The sequence below is a fragment of the Pezoporus wallicus genome, unplaced genomic scaffold (assembly GCF_028554395.1).
Source record: "Pezoporus wallicus isolate ANWC-B61680 ecotype Strahan unplaced genomic scaffold, APGP_CSIRO_Pwel_v1 contig_818, whole genome shotgun sequence".
NCBI lineage: Eukaryota > Metazoa > Chordata > Aves > Psittaciformes > Psittacidae > Pezoporus > Pezoporus wallicus.
In genome coordinates, this window is record NW_026636248.1 from 5,047,671 (window position 1) to 5,060,241 (window position 12,571).

The window sequence follows — 12,571 nt, forward strand, 5'->3', positions numbered from 1 at the left end:
CTTACTGGCAGAGCATGAGTCTTGTCTTTGATTGGGACAAGTGTTACTTAGCAACAACTAAAAACATCGGTGTTATCAGCACTGTTCTCAGACTGAAAAGTAAAAGACACAGCACTGCACCAGCTACTAAGAAGGAGAAAAATACTTGTTATAGCTGAACCCAGGACAGCATGTAATCTTCCAGAAAGCTCTTAGGGAGTCAGTATTAAAGGCTTGGTTGTCTAATTTGATCTTGCCTCAAACTGGTGAAATAAGTGGCGAAGCAAAATGAGAGTAAAGCAGTGGGGTGCTGGGCTGGCAACAGTATTAAATGCATAAAAGGTCACAAAGGAGAAGGTTTCAATACATGTGTTTTATATTTTTCCAGTTCTACAGTGTTGTTCAATATTTTCCAATTGTTGTGGGGCAAAATTAGAAAGTACATGTGTTAGCCCCTTTGCATGCAAGAAAGAGGCACCATCAGAACACAGGATTTTGCAGGTTTATTTCACTGTCAACTGTGCCAGGCTGCAAAATGGGTATAAAACTGGCAAGAATGTGGTAAGGTAGCTGTCATGGGATGAGCAGCTCAGCGAGCTGAAACTAATGGAGATGCAACAGCCTTTTGCAGGAATGATTTTTTTCCTGGTCCTTTTCTTCTTATGAACCAAAGCAAGCGTGTTTGGAATTACTGGTTTAGATCAGAACTTGGTATGTTCTGCATTGTGGTAGTTCTGGTTCAGAAAGTGCACTGTTCTGTGCACAGTTTGGTGCTTATAGTGTAGTGCTAGCATTTTGGGGTTCTTTGGCTAGGAAAATGAGCAAGAGGCATGAATTCCAGATTATTTTCCATATGTGCTCTCTTCTAAAATTGAGAGATTTGTCAACAGTACAGGAAAATTAAGAGGTGCACAGACTATGGAGGTGCTCTTCATGGTGTGCAGTTTGTTCATTGTTGCTGCAAGAGTCTGTTTAACAAATGTTGAGTTTATGGGGAAGAGAATCTTCCCAAGAAGAGGATACTTTTGGTCTTGTTGTGCTGAATAAAGAAGAGGAAAGGGTGATCTGCCACAAAAATAACAGTAGCACCAAGACTTCGTGATGCCAGTGTTGCTGAACTGGCAGCTGCTGCCTCTGTGCCTTCTTCATTGACTTCCAGATAACACTTGTGAAACACTTGTGACAAAAACAGGTCACCATTTTCTGACATTCCTGTAAAATCAGCTTGACCTTCAATGAAGGCGTCTTGTAACCCCATCCTGCTCAAAGTAGATTTGAGGTCATATTTCTCCTCTAATGTGAACCTGGGCAAATAAACTTCCATTTTCATTTTCTCCATCAGTTCAGGGCTGGTCCATGCAGACAAGTTTTCAAAAGTCAATTCTTTTTCTAGCTGCAGTTAATAAAAAGAGAATCAGACAATTAAAATGTGTTCAAACTCTTGTGCTCTAAGGGCTATTTCTTCTCTTAAATTGAGACTTTACAAGCTGTTGTAAGAGTGTAAGAAAAAAGGTAGGGAAAGACCAATCTGGAGATCTTTCTGGCTGAAGGAGTGTGTTGTTCTACAGCAGGTCAATGCAGTATTTTAACTGGTTTCAGTAACTGTCAGGGAATATGAAAGGGTTAAATAGTTCTAAAACAAAAATATCAGTATCAAGTAACAGTAGGCTGGTTGATTTGTAGTAGTTTTTCAGTAGTCTGGTCACATTTCTGTATTCCCTACATTTTAGAATTTACTAAAAAGTGCTTTTCATCTGTAGAACACCCACTAATGTGAATGAGAATTTAGTTAGTTACCCAAAGGCAGCATCTGTCTCCGTACAGAAGGTGGCAGTGTCCATATGTATTAGCTCTGGACACCCTGGAAAGTAAAGGAGGCTGCCCAGTTTGTGGTTCGGTGGGATTTTTTTTTGAGTGGAAACATATCTGTTCGAATGGATACAGACACTGGATCTCAGCAGGGCTGGCTAGATGTCCTCAATTTTGTTCAGCTGAAAGAGGAGACAGTCTGGTGGAGTGGGTTGTTTGTAAGACTGATCAACATTAGGAACCACAGAAGTGCCAGCTATCAAGAGTAAGAAATCCAGTCTGAGCTCCAAGATGTTCAAGTTCACAGTGCTAGACCGCATCCGGGATTTGCTTTTCCTTGAGCCTGATCAGTACCCTTCTTCCCAGAAACATGACTGCACCCTGGTCTTTTACCTTGCTCATTCATAAAGTAAATAATAACGCTCTTGATTTTTCAGATTACTTATGTTCTCAGTTGCTTTACCTTTTGTAGGCTGGTGATGTCACTTGGTAGAAGGATAAACATGCTGAGGTCATTGCTGACGTATGGAAGCTCAAGAATATCAGTCTGGACTGATTCTATGTAGGTCCAGTTAAACTTATCACTCAGGTACATCATGGGCACTGGTTTAGTTGTATGCTGCAACAGATCAAATTAAATGTTTGCCATTTGTACTCTGACTAAACAGTAAAGGACTGAGTTACAGTAGCACAGTGGAGGTTTGTTGTATTTACTGTGCAAGCTGCCAGTGTGCTGAGACATCCTTATGGCTCCAAATGGTAGGACGCAGGATCGGCAGAGGACCCCTGGCCATGGAAGCTAGGCAGGCCATCTAAACTGTCTCAGGTCACACCCATTGCAGGAATCTGTATTCCACTCTGATTTTTTTGTATGGTTAAAAATGAAAATGTAAAGAACAAACCCATGCAGTTTTGTTTGCCTCCTTGTTTTCTCTGCCTTTGGAGAAGGGAAGCTTATTTCAAATAAGCATCTGACAATTTTACTTGTGGCTCAGGTGCCAGTATGTGTGTGCAGTCTTTGCGCTGATGTGTGGTGTGGAAAATAAGCTGTATGCTTTAAATGAAATAATTTTAATGCTGCATGGTTTTAAAGATTGACAGAAATTCTCTCCCCCTTCTTTTTGTTTTTTCCACCTGCAGTGTAGGATATAGGACAGTATATTCCCATACCATGTTTATTTTGAAAGGCCTTTGCCTGGTGGCTTCAGCTTCAAACTTTGTTGCCCAGTTTCCTTTGAAGTAGAGTGCATTTATCAGGACTAGCCTGGTGAGTGAATCTACGGATCCAGGAGGCAGCAGATTTTGAATTTTACCTAGAGAAAGCAGGACATTTACACATTAGTGCAGTTTTACGGTTTCAGTGTGAGTGTTGGCAAAGTTTTTATGGATATAAGCCAGGGAAATTCTAAGTGTTGATATGGCATGCATCCAGTTTGAGATTATTCACAAATATGTGGTAACTGAGATAATCTTGATTTGCTAAGAAGAGCAAGCCACATTACTTCCATATTCAGATGGAGGACACTAATTTTTGTAAGGACTTGTCAGTAGATGCCTGCTTTAGGAAAATTGATCTGATTTACATTTCTAAGGTGAATCGTTTACCTGCTTTAGGCCCCTTGGATATGGAGACTTTGTTCAATGCCAAAATAGCATTTTAACTGTGAGGGGAGAGGCTGGAGCTTACCTTCAGTCTGGTGTTTGACTTTGGAATTGATCTCTCTTCTGATTTCATCTGCTGCTCCCACAAAGTCAACTGATTGTGGCTCTGCATTATAGTATTTCTTGGCTAACTGTAAATATTCCTGCAGTGCAAGAGAGAAACCTGTCTTATTTTTGTTGCCTGCCAATATGAATGCTAACAAATAGCTACAACCAAACAGGGAGAAAACATTTAAAAATTACCTAGATTACAAGCACAGCATTTTGTCAAAGGGAAAAATTATTTTTCAGTTTAAATACACAATTTATGTTCTAAACCACTCTCACCTAACTACATCTGGAAATTATTCTGAAATCAGATACACATCCGATAAAACTAAAATTTTAGTCCAGTGTCTTTGGAAAAGTCTCATAGGAAACATTTATGTTAAGGACAACAATATGACTTGCAGAAGTAATGAAAATATTTTAGATTATATGGTTTATGGTATCTAGTCACAGATAGATCGTAAAGGTTAAATGACACAGCATAATCTGAATAAATTGGCTACCTACTTTACTGAAAGGCAACGATTTTTCTCCATATAGATGGTTCACACTTTTAAGGAGATAATTTTTAGTGGGTTGGTTGATTTCAAAGTTGAGTGCTTTAAACCCAGTATGGATATTATCCGATTTGCCAATTTCTGTCTTGAAGAAAAGAAAAAAAAAAAAAGACATTATCAATCTGTTGTGTAAAATAGTTCAAAATTTCTAACTTTTTCCTTCACACAGCTCCAGGTATTTCTATTCAGGTGATCTGTTACCTGTATTGTAACGCAAGAGGTGGTCTAAACTGTACAGCTATTAAAAGAATCATTTGAAAGTATTAGAAGTTGCAGAGGTGGTACTGACACTGTAGATATCTAGATGCAAGCATTAAGAGCCTTTTACGTAGCCTTAACTATGTAAAACATTTAAGGGTTTGTAAGTGGAATTGTGAAACTAAGTATATCCAGTGAATGGGAGACAGACTGTAATTGTTAAATGATGCATGAAGATGTGGCTGTGTGACTCCTTTCATTTATGAAAGTCAAGTGTATTACATGGAAAGTTTGCCCCTAAATTTCTTAGTCTTGCTCTTAATGTTAATATTTTGTGATATTTTTGGTGTGTTTTTTTTTTTATGTTGCAGTAAATTCTTTATATTGAAGTAACAGGATTAAATTAATGGGGCACAGACTCCCAAATGAACTCAAGGAAGTTAAGCTGTGAATTAGTAAACCAAAAATCTGTACCTGTGCTGTATTCTTCTTGTCATTACATTAGAATCAGAGGCATTAACAGACACTTGCATTTCTAAACTGTTAAAACAGTTCCTTTGACCTCCTCACAGCACTGTTAATTCTTACAATTCGGATGCATTACTCATGAGGATCAATCCCTCTCCTGTTCATTCAGTGTAAATGGGTTGCTGACACAGCCCCTAAAATAAATCTTCCCACCACAGGGTTTGGCTGTGGGATGCAGATCCAAGTGCCCATTCATCAGGACTTGCCACTGCTGGGGCTTTGTGGGCAGACTGCAGGGAAATGGCTTACTCCCACAAAGAAGAAGGATGACAGGAAAAAGCAGGGAGAAGATTTTGACACCACCTTGGCTGAATTGTCATTGAGGAAAACCAGCTTTTACTAACTCAGAAGGATTACACTTGCTTTTCCATATTTTTCTGCTATGTTAAATTGTGTATACTTTGGTGCAAGATGCCTGCCGGTATGCCAAAGAAATATCTCAGGAATATGATTTACATTACACTAGGTCTTATTACAAACAACTGTTCAATCTTGGGAAACTCCATGTGAATTTATTTTGTTAACTATTCAACTGAAATGGAGACAATTTCTGAAACATATCAAGCACAGGTAGCCTGGAAAAGTTAATGTTCTGGTTTCTGTTGTCTTGATGCTGCAATCAAATGTGTGTAATGGCAGCTCTGTTCTTGTGATTAGCTCTCTGAGATAGGAACCATTCCTGTTCAAAAAACGTGTTGTTGCTAAATAGCTAGCTATTGAACAGTAATAATTTGAGAAAGAAATCTCTCCTCAGAGCTAAAGGAAAAAGATCAGATCTATTGACAGAGAATGGCAACATCAAATTTTAAATTTTGCAAATTTGAGGTTAGTTGTTGCAATTCTGCCTAAAAAGAGGAAGCATGTAGTAAGTATTGCATTAGGTGAAGGTATCACAGGATGCTGTACCAATTAATTGTGCACACTACATCTGAGGAAGGCAAACATATGCAAATGCAAATGTGGAAGGAAAATACAAGCAAGAGAAGATGTGACTATGCCCATAGTTTGATCACTAGACTTGATGAGATACCTTCTGGAAACAAGTGCATCGGTTTGCTAGACGCTCTTCCGTTCTGGAAAAGACTTGCATTTTTATGGTTGTGGTGACATTCTTGGCTCCTTCAGCTTTGTTAAAGTGAAGTACCTATAGTGGAAAAAGCAATAATAAATGCAACGATAGAAAATCCGTGATTGAAGTAAAACCTTCCAGTGATGTCATGGGAGTGGTGATGAAGAAAGCCAAACTCATATTTAATTCATATTCCTGACTGAATATGAAATCTTTGGTTACGTGTCAAGGTCCATGCGTACAAAATGGCTTGTGCATGCTAAGGCACACTAAGGCTGCAGGGCAAAACTTTCATGTACCTGGCCTATATAGAGGAATCTACCTGCTTTGAGTTGCAGGTAGATTCCTCTAGATAGGAACGCCCTGGGCTGACCAGTAAATACTTGGGAAGAGCCAATTATCTCCCAGGGGAGGCTACCAAAGCACAAGTTTAAATGTAGTGCTGCTTTGTGTCAGAAGGCATGAAAAACAGTGCAGGCAGTCTCATGCCTTAAATACCTTGTTCTGAGCATGTACACTTTACCCAGACTACAAAGGGGTGCATCCAGCCCTTTGAACATTTTTTTGGAAGAGCTATGCCCCCTTTTTTGTTTGTTTTCCCTTCTTCTCAGCAGAAGGTTGCTCCTTTCATGTTACCCTATCAGCCATCTTCTGTCCTATAAATCAGAAGTTAGATCTGCCTTAGCAGGTTGGACAACTTCTGCTTTAGCAGATGGCAACTCACGAGCCTCACCTCCTATGATAAGAGCTAGATAACTGTGCACTGAGCTTGTTCCCACAGCTGCCTGCTGAAGCTATGAACTTTGCACAAATACGACTTATGGGTTTGAGCAGATTACAGATTTTGCCTGTAAAATGCATACCCCAAAGCAAGGCTTGTAGTCTCACCACATTTGTTCTCTGATCTGGTGGAAGTGGATTTATGTTTAGCAAAGAGCAAAACTTACAATAGCTATAGGAGGGAGTCTTTTAGTGGGGAGTCATTTCCAAAGAGGTGAGACATGAGATGGAAATTGTCTGTGGCAGAGTAAAAGAAGAGTCCAGGTCTCCTGCTCCCTGCTGAGTGCTCGTTATTGATCTTTGGGATAAAAATCCCTTATTTCTACTGGTGAGATTTGAAAGGAAACCATGTCATCACTGCCACTTCTTTCATTTGTAGGAGGCCTGTTTCCAGAGGCTAGAGTAAAATATTTTTTTTTGACCTGCGTTAGTAGAGAACTGATCTATTCATTGAAGTGCTGCAGTGCCCATCATGGGTGAAATGCGGGCTAGTATATATGTGTGTAGAGTTTTGATTAATTTTTCTGCTTGTGGCTTTCCTCTGTTTCATCACAATAAATTTCTTCCATAGAGAAAGTTAATCCAAGAGATAAGCTGTTCAGACAGCTACCCTTCGAAGCTCAGACTCACCTTTGCCATCTGATCTGCTGTGTTACCTTTGGCTCCCAAATAAACAGTAGCCAGGGCTGATGAAATACTCAAAGGGGAGAACAAAATATTCTTGTCACCGTCTTCTTGACACTCATGTTTGAAGAAGTCGAGAGCAAAGCTTGTGTTTGCTTTATTCAAAGCTTCCATTGTTCTGAACCTGCACAGAAAGGGAGAAAAGATGCTATTAGCAAACCACTAATTATGACTGACATATTCTGCAGTTTCTCTTTGTTTTTTTAATGTTCTTTTGTGATTTAAAGGATTTCTAGAAGTATTTATCTATATTAAGAATGAGGAGGATTAACCATTATAAAGTCAGACAAGGTTTAACATGTCCTGTTTCACTGATGACACTCATAGCTATCATTTAGGTTAGGGGAAAATCAGCCTCCAACCTTGTTTTGTATTTGTTCACCAGGACAGTTATTGCACTGTTCTTTACAGCATCTTGGAGCCACAGTTGGTAATGTTATTAACCACTGCCTGGGCTAGTAGATACTGAGAGACTGTATTTTATGACAATTTTTATGCTTCAGTTTCTGCAAGAGCCTTTTGATGCTCATAACTGTAGTGAACTCCGTTTCCTTTAGGATATTCCTTAGGACAAAATATTCCTGCCAATGCTTGGGCAGGCATTGCCCTGACTTTTGCATGATAAGCATTCCCATTTTGACTTTCAAAAATGTCCTGAAACTCTGTCTTACAATGCTATCCCAGATCCTAGCTTCCCAGTTCTTCTGCAGGACAGAGTTTCAATATTCAGTAGACCACAAATGTTGCTGTTTGTCATTTGCATTGCAGGTTTAGCTGAGAGCACTAGGCCGGGACTAGATGGCCTTAGATTAAAGACAGTTTGTGTCCTGGGTAACTTGCAAACTAAGAGCTGACCTGATGTTCATAAGAACTACAGAGGACAAGAACAAATTAGCCGACTTAAGCAAACACAGTGGTTCTTACTTTGCTATGATAGATATGCTAGCCAGTGAGGCTCTAGAAATCATAGAACTCTGTACAATAAATTGCTCTTCCTGTGTAAGACTTCCACCTTCTAGACAATGCCTGTGCAAGTAAATCACTTTCCCAAGCATTTTCAATTTCCAATTCACATCTCTGCTTCCTTTCTTTTCTCTGCATTTGTCAGCAAAGCAACACCATCTAAGAGTATATGAAATAAATAATCTCCAGAAATCATTACAGTACCTTATTTTGTTCAGGGAAGAATGCTGCTCTTCTGGTTGTCTCCAAGGTTTCTTCAGTTCACATGAAGGGTAGGGAAAATTTATAGTGGACAGTTCTTATGACTCATGACTGTATGCCCTGTAAGCCACATCCCACATTCAGAAGAACTGAATCATCTCAGAGTAGGATGTGAAGTGGTGGTGAGAATGATACCATACAAGAAACTTACAAAACTGACTGCACAAGTATTTCTATAAACATCTTTCTGGCAACAGGCTAGTAACAACTTGAACCCACACTACTTTAAACAACTTTTTTTTTTGGTGGTTTGGAGGGTTTTAAATTTGCAGTTGCTGACATACTTGTTTTATGATTCATCTAGCTGAAATTAGACACATTAACTGAACAGACAGAGAGAAGACAGTGACTTCTTATATTTGAGTTTTTCTATTGTCTGTTTCGTATTGAGAAGGTATTTGTCACTTCTGGTGGGTTTCTATTTTAGAAAAATGAATTTTGTTAATCTCAGAGGATTCTAAGAGTGTACAACCAGGAAAATGTTGTCACTGTGGGATAGTGAAGGTTGAGAAACAGGCACGGGACCTTTGCTTTTCTTAATCACTGGTGACCAGAACCTGGTGTGGGTCTTAGGTTTGACTTCATTTCTCTTCTGCTTCTGTTTCCCCACCCTAATCTGAAAGCTGCTGTTTGACCAGTGTAGCACCTCAGAGAGCTATTCCTTATTTTCCGTTCAATAAATGGAAGTTCTGTCAAATTATTTTTTTTTCCTTGTCCTGGCTGGCTACTAAAACACCTCCTTCCCTGATTCTCCTTGCAGTCATGCTGTCCTTTCCTCTGTTGTCTCTTTTGTAGCTGTCCATCCCTTCTCTAACCCCTAACTTAGGAAACCCCTGTGTATTCCTACCCTTGTCCTTTATTTCATTCCTTACCTCTCTGCACTGTTGATAATACCACCTTGAAGACCTCATTAGGAGGTACTTGTCTCTCCGCAGCTGCTTCCTCGACACTGAGGAAGACTCACGAATTCTATCTTCTTGGCATAAACTGCTTTCTGAGACCTTTCTTCTGCCTATAAGCATACATTTAGCATGGACTAAAACTATAATCTCAGTGGCTGGCACAGAGGACCCTGTAATAAGGAATGAGTCATGGAAGTACCTACAAAATTTGGTGTAGGACATAGGCAGGTGCAACTGCAAAGAGTCCCTTGCCAATGGTGACCCTTCTGCATCAACATAATTTGGGAACCAAAGGCTTCGTTAAAGTTGCTTGTCTACCTGTGAGGAACTGCACGACTTTAATCAGATAGTGTTTTCCTGCCCCTTGGGTCTTTCGAAATTGTAGATACACAAAACCAGCAGGTTTCAGTGTGAGTTATAATTAGATGCATCTGTTTGTTAGGTTTTTCAGAGAGCAACATAGCGTAGGAGAGGTGTTCACTGCATAATTAATTGCTTCCATTGTGCCTGGGAAAGTTGTAATCTGTTTACATTGGCCTTAAGTGATTCCCAAAGCCTAAATGATTTGAGTAATCTTTTCATATTTAGCCACATTGTTGAATGAATGATAGATAATACTGTATAGATTTTATCCCTTAGAGCAATTACTGTGGATTTTCTGGTTTTAAAATGGGTGAATTTAATTTGCTAATTTACAATATTGCTTACTGCTTTACAAGAAGTAGCTGAGGTGTTCTGCTTATGCAGAAATGCTGGGCTAGAGGGAATGAGCGGCTTGTGCCTTTGTACAGGATTTTAAATCTTCCTTTTTAAAACACCTTTTGAATAGCATGGCTGGTTATTAGCAAAAAACAAGAAAGCATACTGTGTAACTAAAATTATACTAGTCTCAAAGGACATCCTATGCTAAATCAAAGTGATGAATTGATAACGTTTTCCAATGATGTCCTTTTAAAGTAACACTACCAGAGGACTCAATTCAATGGGTGGTGCTACTTCTGACTCAGGAGCAGCGGTACTCTCTCTCCCACTCCATACTAAGTCAACACATCAGCACACTAGAAGACTTATATTTGTATTAACAGTACCATTCCTGAGGGAAGTAAACCCGTGGGCTCCCTTACTGTAGCCATTCATGTTTATATTTGGTCAGGACAAATACTGGCAGGACATCAGTGCCGTGGCCAGGTCCCAGCTCTATAAATGCATTTTGTTTTCATCCAGTTACAGTATAACTTAGCACAAGTCATTGTGACTTTCTTACACAGTGTGTTGTCCTGTACATTAGCACACCTAGATTCAGGAGTAAATGAAATGCTTGATGTCTGAACAGAATATAATCAAGTGCTCTATAAAGGCTCTTGAGGGTCTTGAGAGAAAGGCTTTCTGTCACAGAAAACTGGTAGGTTCTGCTTTCACACACTATTTTAGGATACAACTTTCCATGGCTGTTTTGTTTTTCACATTCATCGGTAGCATATTTTAGCTATCAATTCTGTATAGCTTTTGAAAATCTGATTTAAATCAAAACTAGCATATTCTATATTTAGGTAGATCAAAAGAAGAAGTGATGTTTGAAGAAACAGTTGAATCTTCAATTTCCCTGACATCTTCAAATATTTTTTTTACCAGTATAAGCACTGTTTATTTACCCAGGAGGGAAGAATTCCTGGTTCGATCAGCAGAGCATTCTATTCAGGTTTTTGGTTCAGCCAGAACAAGCCAATAGTTTATAAAGATGAAAGGATTTAAATGTCCCAAAACCCTTAAAAGGACTTCAGAGATACTACAGGGAGGAGAAAGGTTTTGAAATCTGAGAATATTTTAGTCCCTGATTAAACTAATCCCTGATATATTTTTCTCTAAATCTCTGTGTGATTTAAAGTTAAAAACTGTAAGGGGCACAGCAACTGAGAAACTAGTAAGGTTATTGAGTGACTAGATACCTTCCTGTGCGGAGGAGGACTCTCTTCTGGGTGATGTCTCTCTCATAATGTAATTGAGAGCATGGCATGAGCTTTTCCTAACCTTGTCAACTCAAAAACCAGAACATTATTAAGTTCTATGCATCACCTTGACTGGTTATAACAGATTTGGGTTTGTGCTATAGCAGATGTTTATTTAGGGTAAGTTTGTACCACCCTGAGATCTCAAATAGTTTTTGAGAGATTAGTTCTTTGGGTATCATTTTTCCTTTTAAGGCTTTGGTTGAGAATACACGTGTCTTTATTTTGAAACAGAGTAGATATCTATCTGTTGTGTACCTCCCACAAGTAAGTTTGCAAGCATTCCCTTGCCAAGCAATCCTTGCTGACATATTCTAACAGTATTTAAACCACATGAGTTTCCAGAGGGTGTGGTGAGGTTCCTGTATAAATATTATTGAGGCATTTGGCTCCACACCTGCAGAAAGCAAAGGTGTGGTGAAATTTGACAGTACTGGCTCAATTCATCATACTGTACTATTATTTCTACATGCTTTGGCTTAGACACTGTAATTAATAAAGGTAGTGCTTGCTCTGCTTCTGCTAAGAAGCGCAACACTTCTGAGAAAGGACTGATCTCTATATCTGAAGAGAGATAGTTTATCTGTTAATGAATACACACACGGTTTTCACATGCACAAGGGTGCAGCTTTCCTTTGAATGACGCAGGTGGTGAGCATTTATAAAGTATCCCAGGCTAACATCAAAAATATGAAAAGTGGCCAGAATTTCTCAATCGTGATACGCAGTACTGCATTGTGAGTAATGACATGGGGCTTGTACGCACTTTAGCCGAAACTTGTGATTTTTCTAAAGAAATCTCTCAAAGGGTGTAGCTGCACGTCAGCTGCGCAACTACTGAATCAGAAAGCTGATTCCTGCTTTGTGTTAATGGGAGTTTCCCAGGCCGCAGTGCTATAGTGCAAGATGTGCCATGTTGTGGGATGAAAAATGTGAATATCAAGTCAATGTATTTTCAAACGGCACTTCTAAGCAGGAGCTCATCCTAAGCAGGAGCCTCGTGCTGATGTGCAAGAGCAGGGTATAGAGGAAGTGCTCTCTTTTAAGAAACCCATTTAAACATTTGCTATTTTTTTCATACAGCACTGCTGCAAATATTCTTGCCTGGTGGAATGACCACGGATT

The 12,571-nt window shown here is 39.3% G+C and overlaps 1 protein-coding gene across 1 annotated transcript; it reads right to left on the minus strand.

Annotated features, from left to right (window-relative positions):
* Positions 1 to 368: 368 nt before the first annotated feature.
* Positions 369 to 8,667, minus strand: LOC130593891 (serpin B10-like). The gene is made up of 8 exons (XM_057399372.1): positions 8,482 to 8,667; positions 7,261 to 7,438; positions 5,812 to 5,925; positions 4,006 to 4,140; positions 3,476 to 3,593; positions 2,959 to 3,101; positions 2,252 to 2,407; positions 369 to 1,372 (listed from the first exon to the last, which is right to left on the minus strand). Exons 2-8 carry the CDS (start codon positions 7,426 to 7,428, stop codon positions 968 to 970), a joined length of 1,239 nt encoding a protein of 412 aa, XP_057255355.1. The 5' UTR covers positions 7,429 to 7,438; positions 8,482 to 8,667; the 3' UTR covers positions 369 to 967.
* Positions 8,668 to 12,571: the final 3,904 nt, after the last annotated feature.